Here is a 22,638-nt window from a genome sequence, read left to right as displayed (position 1 = left end):
TCAATCATGGGTGAAATAAAAGGAAACCAGTTACAGGAGCAAAGGTACAGTGTAGGGAGTGAAATGATCGGGAAAGAGGTTGTAGTGGTGGGGGGGGGGGGGGGGGGGAATGTCATTCTCGAGGGGAAGTGAGGGAAAGGAAAGAGTGAAAAGAGAAATTGAGGGAGGTGGCTCGGAACGGCTGAAAGAATAAGGAGAAAGAGGGACAGTGTGACGGAGGCGAGAGGAAGGATAAGTGAAGGGTAAACGTCTTTGCTAATGTCTTTGGTGCCAATATTGACTAACGCAGGCTCCCTTTGACTTGCAGTGCACTCGCTGCATCCTCCTCCTCAGTTCATTAGCCCTGTCATTTGGAAATGGTCATTTGAAAATGGAAATATTGGCTCAGCTGTCTAATGTCACCATGCTGCGTGGGGAGATGGTTGGATGTGTAGAATGACAACTGTTTAAGGGACAACTTTATAGCACCACTTCTATACAGTATTACACAATTTTCGGCCTGTATAGATTGACATTGTGTTTATTCTTTCTAGGCTTTGTTCTGCTCTAAACTTGGCAGACTATTTCCTGGGAATCAAAGTAAGCACAATGTCGAGTTATAGTAGCTGAGCAGTTTTCAGTTTTTTCTCTGCCATGTCAGTTACATAATTCCTCATACAGACCTCCGAAGTCTGTTTCAAAAAGTCACAGTCTGCATTAGTGAACTATTGCACTATTTCAGCATAAAAAATGTAACTAAAGTTGTTTTTTTTGTTTGGTCAAAGTTACTTATCGTACCATCACGTACTGGTACGGAGGGTGCTTTTCTCAGAGGTTGCCTCAGCTGCTAATAAGTTTTCCAACCTACTTTATTGAACTTGGATCAAGTTATTTTTAATGAATCTAGTGGTAGTTTGATGTGTTGATGTCCACGCTTCCCCTCAGCACTTACAGTCAGTGCCAATGTTCAGTGGCAGCACAGTGACAACAGCATGTAACAAGACAGAAGTTGAGGTCGAATGGTGGATGAGCTTGCAACTTTTTTGAAAATGACGTAGGGAAGTTTTCAACCTGTTGGAAAACATTTGCATCTTACTGAACGTTAATTTGACTCCTTCACATGTATTCACTGTGTGTAGATATTTTACGAATACACAATTTAAAAACGCCTGCATTAGAAACATTGGCGTTGGACATAATCTGGGGTTTTGTAGAATCATGCCTCGATGTAAGCTGTGCTTCATCTGTTTCACATGTTCACAAGAACACAAGTGCAGACAAAAACTCAGACTGATAAACGCCCAAAGTTCTATCTGCTAAATCAGATATGGGTGCATTAAGGATGGTTCAGCTCCATTAAGTATTCCAGTCAGCCATGACAGAGAACTGGTATCCACAACAGAAGGACCTCTATGATGTTTAATGCAGCCAGCATTAGTACCCCAGTGCTGTACCTCTGTTGTGAAAAGGGTCTATTTGTGTAGCACTGAGGGCTGAACCTAGCAAATTAACAGGCGCATATCATATTAAGCTAATCATATTTAATTCCCCATATGAAATTAATTAGTCATTAATAATCACTTATTCAGGAAGTAATTAATTAATAAGTAATTAAGAAAATTAAGTTATGAGTGATCATCAGTTTTTATGCCATTGTTCTTTTAGTAGGAAATCATGGGAAAACCTCGACCTTACTTGGTTAAAATAATCAAACGGGTGGTTTCTTTTTTCTAGATATATATGATCCAATTCTGCTTCTTCAAACCGTCAGTTAGGTGTGAGGACGAATGGACGGATGGATTGACAGTTTACAAAACTGCATTTCCAATCATTTCAAGACACACCATCATGTTGCGCAACATCCTCCATAAAAGTGCCTGCGCGTGTCCAGAGGGGGAAAGGCTACAGAGTGAGGTGTGTGCAGGAGCCGTTTTAACATGATTAAACATCTCCTCATCTGTTTCATCATCTCCTGTGCTTCTCCACCTCCCCGATGGGAGAGCCATCATTATCCCCTCCACATCTCTCCTGGAAGAGAGGGAGAGAAATAAAGACTTAAAAGAGCAAGAACCTCACAGGGATTCACACAATGAAAGACAAAGAAGGAGAGTGAGGCGACGAGGGTCAGGGAGAGAAAGAGATCAGTCTTCCAATTCAAAAAGGAGATGTCTGTCTGAAATGGGTTTCTGTGATATGATGCGGTGACTGTTTTGGCTTTTTTCATGGAAATTTTCAGTTTCTCTTCCGCCATCGGCACTTAGGTCAAATCATAATTCAGTATCAGACAGAAAACTGACAGAAGGACTTTCACTGGAGATTGTCTTATAGGTCAAACAGAAAAACAACAGACGCAGCACTTAGGGATCCTGCTAATTCAAAAGACTATTATACACTGTATTAACAGTTGTGAGAGTAGAAAATAAGACCTGCTGCAAGCTGAATTTTCCCAAAGCTGTAATGTATGTTATTTGTCAGAGGTTAAAATTGCCCAGCTGGACATGTAACTGCCTGTCTAACTCTCGGTGGACACCTCTGCTTCCTTTTATTTTTTTAATAAAATGTCAAAACAATTTCACAGCTTTTATGTGTCTGGTTAGGCCATGAAGTTGATAATATTGTGAGAGAGATTATTAAGCAACAGGAAAATCATCAGAAAACTGTCAAAAGGTCATTTTTAAAAAGCGTGTTTTGTGTAGTTTCCTAGGAATTACTTGTATTTATAGTTCATTTGTAACAAGAGAAATTATTTGGGAATGCGGACTGTGGCTGAACGGACACTCTGGGACCTCAGACTCTAGACTTCCCGTGTACTTTTTGCCAGTTGTCTGGAGCAGCAGTGTGGAGCCAGAGGGAACAGACGTAGGGGAGAGAAGTTCAAGTGTCACTGCAGAGCTGAGTGAGATTGGATGAGACACCTGCCAATCAAGCAGAAACACCCCAGCAGAAAAGAGAACCAGTTCATCTGAGGTGTTACACGTGAAGCAACAGTGCTTTAAGTGTAAAAAGGAAACATATTGTCAAACTGAAGCGACACGGTGGCTTTGTGGTTAGTACTGATGCGTCCCAGCGGGTCTGTTCTCCATGTGTCTGTCCTCCAAAGAAAAGCTTGTTAGGTTGATTGGTGATTCTAAATTGACCCTAGGTGTGAGTGTGTGTCTCTGTGTTAACCCTGTGATGGACTGGTGACCTGTCCAGGGTGTACCCCGCCTTTCGCCTGATGACCACTAGGATAGGCTCCAGCAACCCCCGCGACCCTAGTGAGGATAAGCGGTTGTAGAAGATGAAATGAGATGAGGTGAGATGTGATTCTCGAACTGTATTTCAAACCGTTATTCCCTATAAAACTGAGAAAAACCATATCTGCCTGTCCACTTTTCAGTGGGGTGAGAAGGAGGAGAAGGGGGGCAGCAGTTGTGTTGTGACTTGTAGGGTGAGATGGCAACAGGGAATTTGTCTTCATCCAATCTGAGATGGCACTCTCTGGAGAAAGAAACTGTTGATTTACTGAATTTTACCAGCTGGCCCCTGTGAAAATGCTCAAATGCGTACTTGTATGGGAATACTGATCCCACCTCATGGTGAGTGCGTGTGAAGATTGATCAAAGATGCCATTTCCTCCAGTCCTGATTAACCAATCATGGCCACATTTGTGTGGCTCATCCTCCAATAACTGCTGGCTTTATCATGATCACTGACCAATCACAACTTTATCTGCAGAGTTTATGAATCAATCAAAGCTGGATTTACGGAGAGGACCGGCCAATCACAGAAGGATATACTGCAGTCATTGGCAGGATTTATTTTCAGTTTGGTTCACACCTCAGAGATGCCAGAGTCCTACTGGGTTTGTGTGACTCATATTTGCATTTTCCAAAATAGAAACGTGTTTTTAGGCATCGTTTATTTTCACAGAGTTTTTCAAAATGTCTGCGCATAGACACAATCAGACCACGGGACATCCAGTAAACCTCTAAGGCCTCCAGCGCACCTGCTTATTAAAACATGTCCCTTCCTTCTTCCTGTCAAACGCACACTAGCAACAGCTGCAAGTACTTATTACTATGAACTAACTACCTGTTGCATCAGTCTAACAACAAGTGAAGGGTTTTAGTTGGGGTGGAAATCTTTGACATGATTAGTTTATCTTAGCACAAACACTCAAACGGCATACAGGATCTATGTAAGAAACAGGACATGCGTGTTGTAACCTGTGCTTATTAACCTAAATGTATAATGGATGCAACACAAGAAAGTCAAGACATTTCACTTTAAAGGCCGTGCGTAGAATTTTGTAGTTTCTCGCTGGGAACATGTAGTGGAATAACCACTCACTCCCCCTCTCCTTCTAAATATGTAGGAGAAGCCGATGTGGCTGATAAGAACGCGTGGCCTCTGTGAAAGATCAACTTCTCCCTCTGCAGATATAAAAGGCTCATTCTAATCGAACAAAAACACAACAGTTCAGACGATTATACGCTACCCAAAACATAATTCTGAATACTCTATTTCGGTTTTCTCTGTCCTGAGCTGACCCTCTAAATCCTACACACTGGACCCTGAACAAAGAGTTGACATGATTATGCGCTGAAGCCACTTACTGATAAACATCTTGCCAGTGAAGACAAAGGGAATGATATTGATCCTCTTATCTAACTTCTAGTAAAACAGTAGGACATTCTTTCAGGATTCTGTCCAGGATCTGATCTCTCAGAACCATGATGTGAATGTGTGAGCTTTTCAGGAAACATTTAGCTGCTGTCCATACCAGTTACAGCACATCAATGTGTCCTCTGCTAGCTAAGGGAAATCCTATAAAGTCATTTTATCAGGGTAACAGATGCTGTATGCTGTGGATACTGTTATGCCACTTGAAGCAGATTTGTGATCTCTTTGGCTTTTCTAGTGTAGTTTCCTTCACAGATAAAACTAGGTCCTGCTTTAACGTGAGTGATCTGATCACAAGTGGACACCTCTAATAGGGTCAGGGTGAAGTGTGAATCCACCCAAGATGCATGGAAGACACACTGATGTCACACTATTTGAAGTGAAGCACTTTTCTTCACTTCAAATAGTTGGACCATCTCAGAGCCACATGGTAAACCAGGTAAACCATTAGTTATATTTTGTGCTAGCCAATTATTCCACTGTCAACATTGTCACTGTCAGTTTTACAACAGACCCGATAGAGGACTCTAAGCTGCCATTTAGTTCTAAACTCAGGGAGAGATACATCCCTGTCTTCTCTACCGTCCATCACAAATAAACCTGTCCCAATTATTTGATTGCCATCTTTGGCGGAGCATGATCAATTCCCGGTGGACGGGTTCCAGACCACAAAAACACTGTAGGCAGGGAAATTGGTCTGGCTTCCAGGCTAACGCAGCTGCTTGTATGGATGTTTCCAGGGCCTGTCAGTGTTGTAACAACCCGATATAAACAAAAATTATGTCTGAACACAGCTTCTCTCTCCTTTTTATGTCTTCGTATCTACAATTTATTCATGTATCATTCCTGTTGCTGTTTCCTAGTTTCCCGGCAGAGCAGATATAACGCATAGAATACTCGGCATTGACATCATAAATCGGTGGAATATTTTTTCCCACATTAATGCCATGCCATCAGCATTAGGCCTGATTAGCACGTCAGCTGTTGCTGCTGGAGATAAACGGTCCAAGTAAGAGATCACAACAACAGCAACAACAGTAACAGGAGACAGTAGGAGATGAACGAATTAGAAAAGGGGTGGATGATTAAACAAGGGAAAGGCAAGAATGTGGGCCAGCAGGGTGTGATAATCTGTCTCTCTGCCATATATCCCACATGGGAGGGAGGGAGAGAGAAAGGGAGAGATTAAGGGGATGTATGATGTATTCTGACCCATATTCATACACACAGTAATGTTTTGCGACCCACATACCACCTCGTCTAAATACGCATTCTAATTCAATACGTGTGTGTGTGAGCGAGTGGCCTGTGTGCGCCTTTCATTGAGAATGACTGCTCTTAGATTACCATTGAAATACAACGATTGGAAATCTGGTGAAACTACATCGTAGATATGAATAAAAATTTGTTAAAACTCAAGTCTTGCAGCAACAATAACCACACATTTAGGTGTGGATTTATTATAATACTGTAAATAAGTGTTACATCATATAATTAATTATAAGTCAACTGTAAGTAGGACTGGACAGATGGTCCTTACCACTCCTACTTCTAGCAGAAGCAAGACACCTCTTTGTGTCCTTTCTCCGTCTTCTAGTTGTCATTTTACATCTCTTTGTAGTTGTTTTGCGTCTTTGCTGTAGTCAGCAAAGTGCACGCCTCGTCTCGTCCTCTTCATCGTCACTCGACTCGCACCACTGCACCTGTCAGTCAACTCGAGGAGCTGCCAACCTTGAAAAAGCATCGGGCCGGTGGGGGTGAGGCTCTCGCAGGCCTCCAAGAAAGAAACACTGACCCCATGTGCTTTTGAAGAACTAAAATGTCTTTGTATCATCTGTCCTAAGTTGACTTTGCCAAAGGCACGTTTGTTTCTTCCCCCCTCTGATGTTGCTGGCCTCAGCTGGATACAGGCACAATCAGCTGACTACTATAAATGAGCCTATACACATGGGACACTAAGAAAAAATACAAGTAGTTTCCTTGTTTTAATTGTGTATTATCTTAGTGGGATTCGTTTTAAGTGAAAACCAACTATTCATTAATATATGCTGTGAGTCAGAGGGACAGCTACCCTTGCCTCCAACAGCGAATACTATAAAACATTTTCTTAGTGACATGATTAATGTAAAATGATGTTGATTGTTTTATTAATTTGGAGAGTACACAAGCACAAAATAAGACTGTTAAGGTGAGTATCTGATTTTACTCTTACTGATTAGTTTCAAATCTATCACAGTTGACGTTTTGTACTCTATATAATGAGGTGTTTGTCTGATTGAGGCATACCATTTGGTTGTTTCGTGCCTTTTTTACCCCTCAAACTCTTATCTGTGCTAGTGCTATCTCCAACGGCTGAATGTGTCACCTTGCTGCACTGATATCCTCTTTCCTTCACACCCCAAAACAGACTTTTATGTAGGAGTTTGTAGCCCTTTCTGATGTAGCATTCACCTACTCTCTAACTTGGAGAGGAGGATTTCACTGTTGTGAAAGATGAGCTCAGACTCTCTTCTTTTTCTCCTCCACCCTGCATCTTCCATCCTCACTTTCCTGCTCCAGCAGTAATGCGACGTGATGGATTAATGGCCAATGTTCTCCCTCCACCAACACGAAAGCCCTCCTGGCATTCGCTCGATATAACAACAGGAAGAGTCGGAGACAGGAAAGCGAGGAGAACAGCAAGACAGCGGTGGAAAACAGAAGGAAAGAGGCAGAGGGGTTGATGTGCGTGCGACACAGAGATGTTCCCTTTGTGCCTCGTGTTGTCCCTTGACCTGGCTGCAGGAAAGTTCGGTCTTTTCCAGCACGCTGCACAAGTGAGGAGATAACATCTGTCGTTTCATGTCACAGCAGCAACCACCTCTTCAGTAGAAAAACTTCTGTTGTTTGAAACAGTCCTGTTGCTATCAGGCCTCAATGTCAGAAAGTGTTTGTACCAGTGGTAAATTAATAGGCTTATTGACTCGTTAACCGGTGTAGTAAGGTGTTGCTTTGCATACTTACAAGTACACTTTTCTCACTCGTGCATATTCAGTAGAAATTGTATTAAGTTTTACCTGAGCCACTCCGAAAAGGGTATTTTTAGAGTTAAGTTGGCCCCATGTTAAAAAAAGGAGTTAAGTGTTGTTTCTGGAAGCAGAGGAATAGCCCGGACATCCTGAGAGCTTCAGAGAGTGGTAGTCATCCTGCAGCACATGACGCTAAACACAGGCTTGTGCACAGAGTAAAAGTAACTTTTATTCAACATCAATTGTAGTTGAGCTAATTATTACATTGCTGTTTTTCTTTCTTTCTTTCTTTTTTTTTTTTGCTAAACTGCCTGTGAAATATTTACAAATTGTGCCGACTTCAAGCAGCCTTCTAAAACTCCCACAGCAAAGGGAAGACAGACAAATTTCACCCTGGAGGCTCATGTCATCTCTTCCAAGAAGAATATGAAATAAATCATTTTCTTTTTTCTTTTTTTGTGGGGTGGGAATAAAGTAAGAATGATATCGTAATGGAACAATAACATCACCAGCTGAGAGGTTAATTAGTGCCTATGCTAATAGATGCAAATCCAGCATGGGTCAGGTGCAGTCACAGTGTGAGGGGGTTTTCAGTCTGTGATGAGAAACAGGAAAACAACTACAGCCGTGATTCAGGAGAGAGAAGAGCCAAAAAGCAGCAGTCTGTTCATGGAGCTGGATATGAAACTCTGCAGTAGAGTGCACATTTAATCATCTCAACTCTCAAACAATGAACAATATTTGGAGGACCTGAAAGTGGGAGTGCCAGCTTGTACTCAAATACAGAGAAAAATTTGCTCCTCACAGCAATATTTTTGATTTACGGCCATCTGTCCTGCTTATTGTGATTGCGAGTTAAGTTTTTGGGCCCTTATCCAAGAGCACTAGGACAGGCCAATTAGGCACAACTGTTTTAAGAACTGATTTAACAACATCTGGACATGTGCCTTCAACAAATGCACTTAACAGATTTAATCTTGAGTAGATAGTTAATGGAGAATCCAACCCATCACAAAATGGCAAAACATTCCATCTTTTATTCCTTTACTACATGTAGAGAAATGACTGCATGCTACATGCTACAGTGGGAATGTTTTCAATATCACTTAGGATGATTGACTTAAAGATCCATGTGTGGTTAGACACTTGCAATGATGTTAATGCACCCTAACGAGCATCATGGTCTAACTGCATTGATACTGATTTGTTATGCATAACTGGCTTAATTACCCTTCAGCATCAGATGTGGTAAATGTTGTCCATTAGCTAATTAGTGTTAAGGAGTGGAGTGGGTTCAGTTTAAACAAGTTTTATAAATACAGACAATTTTACTTCCAATAAGACAAGCTGGAAAAATGGCAGCAGTTCTAAATGACTAGTGGAGAGTGGGGGTTTAAAAAGAACCATCTGTGGGTGTTACAAACCAGCAACTCACATGACCATGGTCTCTTAATGAACAGCTACTTACGTGTAATTGGAGGAAATGATTTTCTATCCCTAATGAATGATACTTTAATGGCCAGAGACTCCAGTCTTCAGGTGTGAAGAGAGGTGGGACTTTTCACGGACAGCCCTTAAGGCCATGTTGTCAATTGATGGCAGGTTATATCCAGTTTTGCAGCGATTTGATTGGTCTGACTAAGCATGACTGTTGAACATGGCTCTTTTGATCCCCTTTGATCTTTCTAAAAGCCTGCCACCAAACGGCCATTGTCCAATCACAGAAAGAAGCTTGACAGGGTAGCAACAGTAGGTTGGCTTGATACAAAGTAATAGTCCGGTAATAAGTCAGCAGTAAAAAGTCACAATTATGAGCTAAGAAGACATAAATATGATATAAAGGGTGAAACCTATAATAAAAAAACTCAAAAGTTGAAATTATGAGATAATCATCGTTTATATTACGAAATATTTTTTAATCTAGTACGTACAATAAAGTAAAAGTACAGTAGATTACTATTTACAGTGCTGTTCTGGCTAACCCTGGGTAACCCTTAACCCTTTTCAAACTACTGAGATTTTGTCTCGTGGACAAGATTCTATTGTAAGGTGTTCAGCAATTTACTGTCAAAATCAAACCCAGTCATGTTACTGTGTTTACTACAGTAACATAACTGTAGATTTCACAGCAAGAGAGGCTTTTTCCAATTTGACATAGACAGCTTCGTATTAAACCAGCTGTCTTATCTGGCTAAAACGTTTTAGTTGTTTTTGTCCTCAAAAAGACAGGTGGTTTAAAAGCAGTACAGGAAGCAGAGGAAACAACAAGATTAAATAGACTGACATATAATCTGCCATCAATTTACAACACCGTCTTAAGATCTTTCCCCACAAATTTTACCTCTGTTCACACCTTGAGACTGCAGATTGTGACCAAAAATTGGTGAAATCCAGTTACTCTTTTAGTTTTTTTCTAATTAGTTTTTTTTTTTTGGATGTACCATGACCTGGATGACAAAGAACTTCCACAGACATACAGCAACCATCTCATCAAGATAGGATTAAGGAGAGAAAGTTACCATTGTTACCTTGGCAACAAAAGCCCAGGACCATACAAGAATAAAAATGCATATTATAAGCAATGAATGTTTAGAAAAATGCTTAGCTCTTCAAATGGGTTACTGAAGGTCAGTAAATATCATCAGATCCCCAGCCTACATACATATGCTGCCTGCTACATCAGATAAACTAAACTTGTACTAACATCTTGGTTTCTGGCAGGGATTTATTTTGATTCTAAAACCTCTCAAACCAAATGCCAAATGCTAAATGGACGACAGTGAGACAGTTGAATTGCTGCAATTGTTCTGCGTTGTCTTTATTATTTAAACATCCCCTTTGTACTGACACAGTGGTTAAATGCAGTTTTGGTTTCTACTACCGTATTCACATGATCCTTATCGTGGCGTACAAGCAAAGCCTAAAAAGTAACCTGACCTTGAACAAAAAGCTGAAATCTTACAAGTGTGTGAGTGTGCATGTGTGGGTGTGTGTGGGTGAAGTAGCACTCCAGATACGAGCTATCAAAAGTCTGCAGTGGTTCGTTGGTTTTCTGTGGAAGGTCCACAAATACTAAAACAGGAGGATCTTGAAGAGACGGTAAAAACGGAGGGATGATATTCTGCAATAACCCCAAACGAGTATGATTCAATGATTAATCACCATTCAGTTATAGTGAAAATATACACTGTAGTATTTGTACCTAAAAATAACTGTTATGAGAAACCTTAATTCTACATGATTCGTGATTATAAAAGACTGGTGGAACATTTGTAGATACAGTGTATTCATTTTATTATTTTCCTCTTATTGCCTCTGCTCCCTCACTGAAAACGGGGCTCTTTACTGGCTTCAGTTGAGTCTGTTGTTATTCCTTATCAAACATCCCTGCAGAAGGAAGTCTTTCTGCCTTGATGTCCGTGAACGTCCAGTCGACCAGGGCTATGGTATATTTCATATTGAAGAGAAGGTGGTTGTAACTCATAATGACAAGCTGTCAGATTGAATCTGAGTGGTGGCTTGATGTTTCTGTGTAATGTATGCAGCTAATGTATAAAGTGATGCAGTGCACCCAGCAGCAGCCAATAGCACAGCCTTTTAAACTTTATAGTTTATGACATTCAAAAATAAGAGACTACTGGTGACTCTCCAGTTTGGATGGACTCAAACAGGATATGCATTTGGCCCAAAACTCTATCTGGTTATTTTTCCCACTTATAAGAATATTGCCACTGTGCTAAAATTGAGTGTGTGAATATAAATGTGGGTTTGCATTGGCACAGTCAAATAGGTAATCTGTTCTGAAAACATAATGCTTCTGACTCATGGGTCAGTGTTATCAACATGCCTCCAACAAAAGTGACACATGGGTCAATATTTAGCAACCTCCACTCCGATCAGGTAGAAAAGACATTCCATAATAATGTTTGTTAGTCGTTAGGATTAGATACACTTTAGATATCAAGAGAACTTGCACCGGCATATGCTGGCGATCTATAGTATATTAACGTCTGAAATTGCAAAAGCAGTAGGTTGGCAATCAAGACCAAAGGCAAATATAAATCATCAGTCTTCTTTGTCTTATTAGCTGCAAGGAAACTGTGTTTCTCAAAGATACATTTATAGCTATTTTGTTGTTTTGTTATACCTTTGTGACTTGAGTTTAGGTTAAATATAACGTTGAGTGTAGTGTGCACAGAGCAGTAAATTGCTGCAGTGGACAGATTTTGAGTAGGTGTGAGTAACTGCAGGTACGTTGAGAAAACGCAGCTGCACTTATGATGAGATGTTTAGATCTGCGTTATCAAGGTTTACACGGGCAGTGTTATGTTGCTTAACAGGTAATAATGAACAAAACCAAAAATGGTGGAAGTCACACACTCACTGTCACCACTGGTACACATATAGCGGAGTCAGACCAGGCCTGTTCGCAGAGTCAACGTGACGCAAGCAGAGGATCCACATATCTGTATTTGGATGTAATTAGTTTTGTTGGTATCTTTTTCTAAATACCAGATGCAATGTAATTCTGCCTCTGAGTCGGAGCTAGAGGACACCTGCCTGCATCAGTTAATTTCAATACATCTGATAAACATAAAACAATAAATGTCATCCATAGTTAAAGAGTACATCCTCTAGGATCCATTCCAGAGCCAGATATTCCATTAAGAAAATCTGGCTATTTTACTGAAAATCAAAACTGACAACCTTGTTTCTGCACCGTAGTAAACGTCCTCGGACCATCCCTGTTGGTACACCATTAAGTGCGAGGACTACCATGTGGACCAATACAGTCCTAAATTTGGAATATTTCCATCCAGGCTAAAATATTTAGACAGATGGGTGGACATCGTCACCCTTTGTGTAGCACATTAAAAATAATCAGCCTTGTCAGTTTGATGTAATACCAACCAATGAGTCATTAGTAATATGCTGGCAAAATAGTCAAAACAACACATAATCTTAAAATGATCCTAATAAATCCTGAACTCTAAGACTTTGAGCTCTGTATTGACGAGAGGTTAAGATTTATATGAGGCACAAAAAGTTTTCTATCCAGCTAAGGATAGAAATAATTAGCCAGAAAGCCTAAAAATCTGTTCTCAAGATCATCTCCAAGCAGAAAAAGACAACTCTAAGCTTATGTAAGGTAAAATGTAGTAAACAAGCCTCACCAGTGAGCTTATTGCCCGTGTCCACCTCTGGATTATGAATTGGCTTTTTGTATGACATCATGGTGTTGGGTATACAGTGTTGGAGGAGTGGGTGCACGTTCAACAGTAAACTTTAGTGACAAGCTGTCAAGGTGAATTACCACTGTTGCTGTTTCATTATTAATGAGCATATACCACGCCACACATAAGCTGCAGCCAAGTGGTGCCACGGTCACCTCGTGTTTCTCATGCGGAAGCCGATGCAGGAATGATGTAGTGTTACTGGCTCCTACGATTTTCTGTCCAGAAATAAATTCTCAGTCTTTCGTTGGCAGTGATCAATATTTTACTCCCAAAGGTTTGAGTTTCTGTGAGGACTTTCACTCCTGCTAATACGTCTCCTAGTACTACAGGGGAAATGTGCAGCTTCAGAGTTTCTGTTTTGTCACCTTGTTGCATTTACCGTTGTAATGTAATTGACAGAGGGCAATTTCACTGAGGCAGGTAAAGTCACATAAGATTTATTACATTTTGTAATACTAATTTTCAAAAAAACACTTTCATGTTAGCCCCACTTCCCTGTGCTCGTTTACACCGATTTATTTAATGGGATGAGTGTAGTATACACAACATCAACACACACACTTTGTGCCTTCGTCCTCTGCAGCTGTGTCCACTCACTTCAGCATAACACTACACTTCCATCTTCCTGTTCCTTGATTTTACAGATCCAATTTATCGCGTGGTTCCGAGCTGTGGCTACTCTTAATCCAAACCTCTCAAGGTCTCCTCCTTACATCTTAAATCACAATTAAGTAGAAAGAACAAGATGTCATTCAGCTTTTATGGAGGACAATAAAATGCAAATCTATTCAATAGCCACCTAATCTACTTCACATTGCCTGGAATTAGGATTAAAACATGTCTCATCAGTGACTGATCAATGGCTATTGTTAGCATCAAGCAGACTAGATGGAGCTTTTCATCCACACTGAACCCTGAACTGAAACAAAGAACTGGTTGAGAAGGACTCAAACGCACACGCCCAAGAGACAGGTGGTGGATTAACAGTCTTTACTTAAAAATTACTGGCAAGGACTGGGAAGAAACCGAAAAGCACTAAGCACACCAGGAGCAGTCTGGAAAGTGTCTGACACAAAGAACAAAGATGACCTGATATAGTGGGAAGGAAGGGAGCACAGGGGCTGAATACGAGGGTGGCAATGAGGCACAGGTGAGATGCATCAGGACCGGGCTAACAATCAGGGGCAGCAGCCACAAGGGGACAAGATGTGAAGACATCAGGTGCCGCAGAGCTAAATGTGACATGCACTTGACTAAAATGTGTCAAAACAACGCCTAGCTGGGTTACAAAAAAAAGAAAAAGAAAAAGAAAAAGAAAAAATTTGTGGTACAAGAAGAAACAACGGAGGTTGTAAAAACTCTAAATTATGTAAATCTGTTTCAACCTGTGTCAGTGACTCATGTACTGATAAGGAATTTTGATTGATGTTCAAATTTGTGCAGGATAGGGATGGAAACAAAGCGAGTCGGGTTTATGCGAATTTAAATATACATAGTTATAGGTTTTCTTGTGCGTCCTCTCTGGGGAGACTGAGAGAAAATGGAGTTCATGAGAAAGAGATAAGGAGCAAAAATGTAGCGAAAATCATGTTTGGAGAGCGACAAAGAGGAGACAAAGGAGCAAGGGAGAGAGGAGACATTGCTGAGAGAGTAGAGAGGTCTGCTGGGAATCGTTTGGGGTGAGAGAACATTTTCCTTTTCTCGGGAATCTGTGTGAAACCAAATTACTTTAGACAACAGAATTACAGACGCAGACATTCGGGGAGAAAGAGACAAGAAATGAGCGATGGAAAAGCACGGGGACCGAAATGAAAATGATATTGTGAGTGTAAATCATTTAGAGATTTTGATTGTTCCTCCTGCTTTGTATTCAGTGTAGTGATAGACACAAATGAGAGAAAAAAGCAACAGGAAACTTGTCTCCCAGCACAATGAGAGTCAGTCAGTCCTGTCCAGTCAGTCTCTGGCAAACATGAGGCATTCTGTTAAGAAGGGGCATTCTGTGAAACGTGTTTAAGTACTGATATGCAAGTTTGATGGCAAAGCTTAGTATATTTTAGCTTGATATCTTATGTATCGTAGGACAGAAAATCAGTTTCTAATGTACATGATTAAATGGTTAAATGAAAGAAAAGAGCCTTTGTTGTGTCAAATGATTTCTGATCTTATTACAGTTTGCTTAATGTTAGGGAAAGATGGTGAGGTGGGTTTAAATTGAGGTTGACTGTATATAAAGATGGATAAACTCTGCATGATATAACACAGGATTTCTCAGGAGTGGAGGGCCAAGCTGTCACCATCTTGCCAGCGCCGCACTAATCCTAACTCATTGCACATTCAACAATGGGCAATAATACAGCCTCCATAATGAAATGGACCTAACAATGTGTCACTGACTTAGTGTGTTTGTTTTAATTTATATGTATTTAACCGGGTTTTAAGAAATGGATTCTAAAACTGAAAAACCAGTACTCCTCAAAAGATCTGAGCCACATGTCGTTTAGTCAACATAACATACATTAGATTACTTTAGAGGGAGATGAGCAAAACAATTATAACAGCCAAATAAAAAAATAATAATGAACATTTTTAAGTATCACCCTCTTTCACATGTATGTAGACAGAGTGAAGGCGGCCGGCAGGAAGACAGATAAGCAGGTAGACAGTCAAACAGACAGACGGTGGACAGGCAGAGCAAACAGAGAGATGAGACATTAAACAGAAATGGAGAGGAACAGGATCGTTCTGTAATCTAATGACGATGATGACTGAGAGAGAGAGAGACTGCGTGCGTGTAGACCCTAGCTCTAATTATCTGTCACACGCTGAAATGGAATAAGTCCTCGGGGAGAGAGGGCTGGAAAAGAGGGGGGAGAGAATTAGAAGGCAGTACAATGTGTGCAGGGCAAGACAGCGGTTACACAACACGACCCCTCTGGTGCACTACTGTCATCTACTCAGCCGACAGACGGACGGACGGACAGGCAACGACCTTAAACTCGCGGCCAGAGTCACAGAGAATTGTCTGAAAAACACACGAAGGACAAGGAGACTTGCAGCAGATGGTGTGGTCCCCACAGGCTCCAGAGTCTGAGGATTACCTCAGTGAAAAAAGTTCTCCAGGATGCGTGGAACTACAAACCTGCCTAGAAAAAACTGTGTGGGACAGTACGTGTAAGGACTGGTGCTGTTGGCTGAGGGTGGTCAAACACAATATTGATTTGATTTTAATTCCTATAAATAGAAACTATGGTATATGTAAAATCTATAAGAGGTCCTTCAAGGTTTGCATATGTTTGAACAGAATTTATTTACGTCTCATTGGAAGTGCATCAAAAGGGCACATCAATGTAACGAGGCTTTATACTGCAGAGTGGCCAGGTATGCCAGCACCTGGCTTTACTTCATGTAATCATGAATTAACTCAATGGAAGAATCCCGGTCTTTATGGTGCAAAGGACTAAAATAAAGATGTTAAATATGTCAGAAGCATGGCCAAAAAAAAAGAAAAAAACTAAAATTGAAGACATACACAAAAAGAGCTTCAATGAATATTGGAATTCGAACAACACTGATGTTGTTGCGTTGGATGTGTAAGACGTTTGGGAACAAGTTCACACCTTGTTGTGCTGTTTTAACTGTTGTCTTCAGCAACCGTAATGCCATTGTGATTTTATTCTGTTTAGATTTGCCCACACAGGCTGAACCACGCAACCGCACACTCACTCCTGACCTTCTCCATCTCTCTGCTTCCCTGCAGTGAGCTCCAACCAGAGCCATGGGGAGTACCCAGACTGCCGGAGTGAGAGGGAGTCAGGAGGGGAGGCATCTCTCCTGGTGTCTCCGCTGGTGGTGGCGGGGATCGTTATAGGTTTAGTCCTCTTCCTCTCCTGCATCACCATCATCGTTGGCAGCCTGCGCAAAGACAGCCGACTTCGAAACCCCCACTTGAGAGCTAGTTATGGTCAGTAGGTGACATGTTTATTGATTTCCTGACAGTTAAGACGTAGAGCTCTATTAATAATAAAACGTGTAATTTAGCTAACTAATTAACATGTAAATCACTGTAATAAAATCACAAGTGAAGCACAAAAATAATTACAACATTGAGGACAATCTGAAATGAGAAAAATACATGAGAAATAAGAGGTATACCATGTCTTACCGCATACCATGTTATGTATAGAGGAAACTACATGTTGCTTGTGTCAGTCAGAAATTCACTATACCCACATATTCACATGACTTGCTTCCAAAATGTAGCAGGTTTTCAATCCCCCAAGAGAATGTAAATATTCCAAGGCGCTAAGCAAATATTAAACAGTACTTACTGCCAGGGCTTTAAATCTGTGAAAAGAAAACTAAGTTAATCCCCTTCCTTTATTGTGTTTTGAAGCTGTGAAGTAACATGCATAAGTTAAAATGTGAGGGGAAAAATGTACAACGCACAAAAGGTAACAAAAAAAAATTTAAAAAATCCTTGTCCAGTATCAGAATGATTGTACCGAATGTCCCCAGGTGATAAAAGTCTAATTCAAGCATAACATTAGATTCGTGACTCTGTCTCTGCAGGACCAGACGGATTTTCTTATGGAGGTTCAGCAGGAGAGCTGAGGTCGAGCTGCTTAGAAGACTTTCCTCCTGGTTTAGACTTTGACTCGTACAGAGAGACTCTGTCACAGATCAGCAACCTGTACCCTGACTCACCACCACGGTAAGAGGCTGTGTGAATCCGACGTAGATACTGATTTCAGGCACAACATTTTCTTTTCAACATAACATTGTTTTGACCTATATTTATTCTTTTTTTTTTTTCAGAGAATATATAAGAAAATATTAATGCTAAAATAATGAATGCGCAATTTTTATATTAAGCGGGTTTTCATCGGACTATGCAGATTTGTTATTTACTTATAGACAAAATACAGTGTGGTCATGAGGGAAAGCTTTACCTGTGTCTGACAAATCTGGAGTTAAAATATTAGGAAAATAAATAAAAATGAAATCTCAAGCCTTGTTTACTATAAGAGCAGTAAAATAAGAAGCAGGCCAACGTCCTTTTTCCAATTATATCAAATGTCAAACATAAAGTGGAACTGACCATTCATGCAGTGTCCCCCAGTGTTTTCTGGCCACTTGGTTTGGCCCTTCTTCTGTGGTAATTCATTTATTAAAGCGCACTGCCTTTGGTGCCCTTTGTAAGGGTGCAAAAATGAGCGTTTGTGCTCTTTGTGTGTGTGTATGTGTGTGTGTGTGGAGGAGAAAGAGCTCGCTAAAAGCCAGTGTCATGGTGTTTTTGATCTAAATGTCAGCTGGTCTAATTGGCAACTTTAATAATTCACACAAATCCCTCCCCTGCAGTGTGAGCGGGAGAGTCTGCTTCCTTCTTGTTCTTTTACCCAAAATTATTCAATCTGATCGCACAGAATTTAAAGCTTGAAGGGTTTTACTACTGGAAAGGATTCCATCCTTTAAGTTGTTATGCATGCAGGGTTGCATGTGTTGTTTAAGACACAGTTTCTCAGCTCGGGTTGGTGTCTGGTTCACACCTGGCCTCACTCGAGCCAGTCCCCGATCTTTGGAGAAACAAGACTTGCCCTGATATTGATTTTTCACTCACCACACCTATGTACATGTAGAGTGAATTATAATCTCTGTGCTCTCAGTGGACTTGGCATAGTGTTAGAAATGCTCCATGTGGCTCCTGATTCATGCTGACTCAGTAGTGTTGCACAGTTCTTGCAGGTTATCGTCTAACCATTCATTACATTGAATCTGAGGTTTTCTGCACTGGGGTTTTGGTCTGGAGACTAAACCGAAGCTCCTGTCGTGTTATCCTGCAAGACAGATAAATGCTTGACCCTGCAGGAAAAACGCATCATCTGTGAAGTGATACACCTGGTAGTGGCAGCAGCAGCAGAGTTTAGTAGTGTCTAAATGACACTTAATGCTGCAGGGCCTAATGTGGGCCAGAAAGATGTTCCTATATGTGATTTCAGCCACTACCGTGTTTCTGATTAATCACTTCAGTGTTTATAACAAATACTGAACATGCTGAACATAATGTTTCTAAACAGCAGAAACCTGAGAGCATCAGGAAACAAAGATACAGCATCCCACCAAGGAATGCACAAGAGAGAGGAAGGGGAGAGGATGAAAAAAGGGGGAGCTAGCATGCTACGTCAGCATTCTGGCAGAGAACCAGAGTGTCCTGGACTTCCTGTGTGAGAACTGGACTTTTTGGCCCCGGACAACGGGACAGCAGCCAACACACACACAGGCTACACACGCATCTAAAGACACACACACAGTACATATATTTAAATCGCACATTTTGTTTCCCTAATTTTGGCAGGTTGCTGTTTTTTATCCTGTCAGCAAGCAGGTAGTTGCAGTCACGTGGCCGTCCTGCAGAGTGTGGGTGCGCATTCGTGTGTTTGTGCGTTAGTGTGTGGGCCACAGATGGTTGAGGGAAACTCAGGGAACTCAGATCAACAGCTCACCAACTGAGACTGTGAACGCTACACTTCCGACACAAACACACACAGGCGCTCACGCTCGCATTAGTCGCAGATACACACGCACACACTGGTAGAAAAAACTTACACTCACGGATCAGCAGTTCACCTGTGGAGACCGAAAGCTTCTGCTTCCTCTCAGGGAGAAGCTGGGCATGCTTTGGTGCATACACACACACACATTTTATTTCACTGCTGTTCTTTCTGTACATTATGCACATGAAAAAAAATCACACACAGACTACAACTACTGATAAAAGTGCTCATCTAAAGCAAGAAAAAAAAAATAAGAGTGCAAACCACTGCATAAAGTTTATCACTAATGACATCACTGTGCTTATTATTGTGCTCAAAACATTTTAAAGCAGCGTTCATTGCAAGATTAAACCACAACAGAGCTGGTCATCTGTTGTCAGGCAGTGACATTAACGCCTGGTGCACATAACTACATTTGTGACACAATATGTGAAATGCTGATTACCTGTTCACAAGCAATGAAAGTGCTGACAGTGACGGGCCTGTTCTTGTGTCCAATACTGTGACACTAACTGCTAGTGTCACTGACAAACAGGAATAATGCTGTAGAGGGTTATAGAGCTGTGAAGAGAGAATAACACTGGCCAACCAGGATTACGACTTCAAACGCAACAGATTCAAAATGTATGACAGAGACAAAGTGAGAAGGACAGATAATGGCGATGGAGTAGGATGAAAGTAACCCTGTTTCAAGCAAACATGTCAGGCAATGGGAAAATGAAACCAGAGGGAGACACGTGTGTCTCGTTTTTTCTTGAATTTGATGTGTTTGCATGTGATGCACTGACAAAATAGATTCAATATGATATTTAAAAAATGCTGCATCTAAATGTGGACCTTACACAGCTTCTTATGCTTCACCTTTCTACGTACACCTCTCTCATGTGCAGCATCTAAAGGTTCTCGTGCCCCACATGCAAGTGCCTCTCTCAGTGGTGAAGATCAGGGATATGCCAGCTTTACACTCACGCAAATACACTGTCACATTCACACACAGAGACCATATGCTGTAAGTTGTGCCAAGGATCGTCTGGTGTCCGGCTCTGTAGAGCGTCACAACCATTGCCTGAATATGTGCCAGAGGTCCTCCCTTTCTCCTGACCTGTGGGTATGTGACAAATATCAGAGGTTTAGGCAGAAAATCACTGGGTATAGAGAGCAATTGTGGTTATTGTCACTCTGTATAAAGGCCATTTGCTGCATTGCCTTTGTGAGATTTATACGTGAGAGAGATTAGGGTCGTCAGCCAAAGTCAAGGGAGAAATGTGGATTCAGGGTTGAGACAAAGAAAAGAAAAAGAGACTAAAGACAGAGGGGAAGAGACAGAGAAGAGGGGCAAATATGAGTGAAGAGAGAAGAAAAGACTGGGCCCAATAACCAGCACATATTTTATACACTGATCTTCCTAATAGATCCTTCCTAATACCTTCCTAATATTGTCTAGGTCTCCCTTGTGCCTCAGTTGCGTCTCATCAGAGAATGGACATGGGTCTTCTGAGGGTGTCCTGTGACATTTTGTTAGTTTGGGATCGAGTGAATTTGGAGGCCAGGTCAACACCTTGAGCTGTTTTTCATGTTGTTTGAGTTGTTCCTGTGTCAGGCTGCATCCTGCTGGGGGTGTCTGCTGCCATCAAGGAGTGTCATTGCTATGGGGTGGGGGTGTCTGGTCTGGTCTAAGTGGGTGCTACATGTCTAAGTAACATCCACATGAATCCCAGGTCCAAAAGTTTCCATTAACAAGATGGTTGGTGTTATTTACGTCTCCCGTCAGTCGTTGTAATGTTGTGGCTGATCATCTATATATAATATATATATAAAATGGGTTAAATTAAAGAATAATTTCGTCAACTGATATTTTTATTTTTTTGTATTTTTACAGATTTTCCATTCAGTGGCTGATTTGTGTGACGCGTCTTTATCATGAATAGACACAGACAAAGACCCAAGCAGCACATAAACAGAAGCAGTGGTTTAACTCCCAGCCTGCATCTCAGAGGGGACGAATTATTTTCACTAAGCCACACCTAGCTAACACACTTGAGATCAGAACACACAAACGTGCAAAACACCAGATTCATTATCTAGTGTGAGGTTTTTGCAGAAACACACACAAACACAGCTGAAATCCGCAGTGGGAGCAAGGGAGGATATAACTCCTGAGAGACAGAAGACATGGGGATTTACAGTGTGTTACAACACCTCAGAAACACCCTCGTTGTGCCTAACAGACACGCTTCCCAGTATCTCCAATTTTCACCTCTGTGTGCCTTACTGGCATGAATGTTGAAGGTCATTTTTTTTTGTGAAGCAGGAGAAAATAATTTGCTTGAAAACACTTTAAAAGCATCTGCGTGTCTTTTTGATTGAACGTGTGTGAGGGTGCCAAGGAGAAAGACACCCTTAAACTTTCCATTAAAATGATTAAATAACAGCATTTAAATATTTAAACGCAGATTGGTTCACATTGTCGAGTTCCCCGAGTCACTCAATATCCTCTGATGGTTTGTTCATACTGTGAGCTGGGTAAAAATAGAACTTGTTCCCTGAACCAGGTGACGTTTGTTCCATCTAGTTTGTTTAGATAAATAACCAACCGTGGTTAGCTAATTAAAATGTGTAATTAACTGAGCACTAAAGAGCACACATTGATTTATAATGATGGCTTTGTAAAAGGATTATCAATCACTGGACAGATCAACAAGGTCACAGAACAGTTTCAGTTCCCTTGAGCGGTGCTCAGCGTCCGTGATGAGGAGTGACTGCGGTGGACATTAGGTCTGAGCCTTGTCAAACATCAGGGCTAAAATAGCTCTTGCTCTCTTTCTGTCTCCCAGACACATTAAAGGGGCAACAACAGGATAGCATAAGAAAGAAAGTAAGAAAAAACCTTTACACACACACAGGCACACTCACACACACACAGTGGTACCCCATTGATATAGTTAACCATCGCGCTGATTGAGTTACGCTGATTTACTGCTTCCTGTGCCCATCTACCATTAGCTTCACGCAGGCACAGTTATTTTATAATTCGTTTTCCTATTTGGTTTTATTCTATTTTATGTCCTTTATTTGTCTCTCTGCCTGGAGGAAGAAGCTGGTTATAATCTAAACTCTAGGGCTGCTGTGGAACTTCATCCGGGAAGCATTTTGGGAGACTGCCCAAATAGCAGGAAGCAAAATGTGTGTAAGTTT

At 41.1% G+C, this 22,638-nt stretch overlaps 1 protein-coding gene across 2 annotated transcripts in view; it reads left to right on the top strand.

The window, feature by feature from the left end:
• The window catches only part of bean1 (brain expressed, associated with NEDD4, 1), a 37,945-nt gene that overhangs the window by 9,966 nt on the left and 5,341 nt on the right, over positions 1-22,638 (top strand). For both annotated transcript variants that reach the window (XM_047603942.1, XM_047603941.1), the window contains exons 3-4: positions 16,650-16,853; positions 17,462-17,603. In XM_047603942.1, the coding sequence (XP_047459898.1) occupies positions 16,650-16,853; positions 17,462-17,603 (346 nt within the window). The remainder of the gene's footprint in view (positions 1-16,649; positions 16,854-17,461; positions 17,604-22,638) is intronic.

Source organism: Mugil cephalus, chromosome 13 (genome assembly GCF_022458985.1).
Source record: "Mugil cephalus isolate CIBA_MC_2020 chromosome 13, CIBA_Mcephalus_1.1, whole genome shotgun sequence".
Taxonomy (NCBI): Eukaryota; Metazoa; Chordata; class Actinopteri; order Mugiliformes; family Mugilidae; genus Mugil; species Mugil cephalus.
The sequence above is the reverse complement of the archived record's forward strand: the minus strand, read 5'-3'. Positions and strand labels throughout refer to the sequence as shown.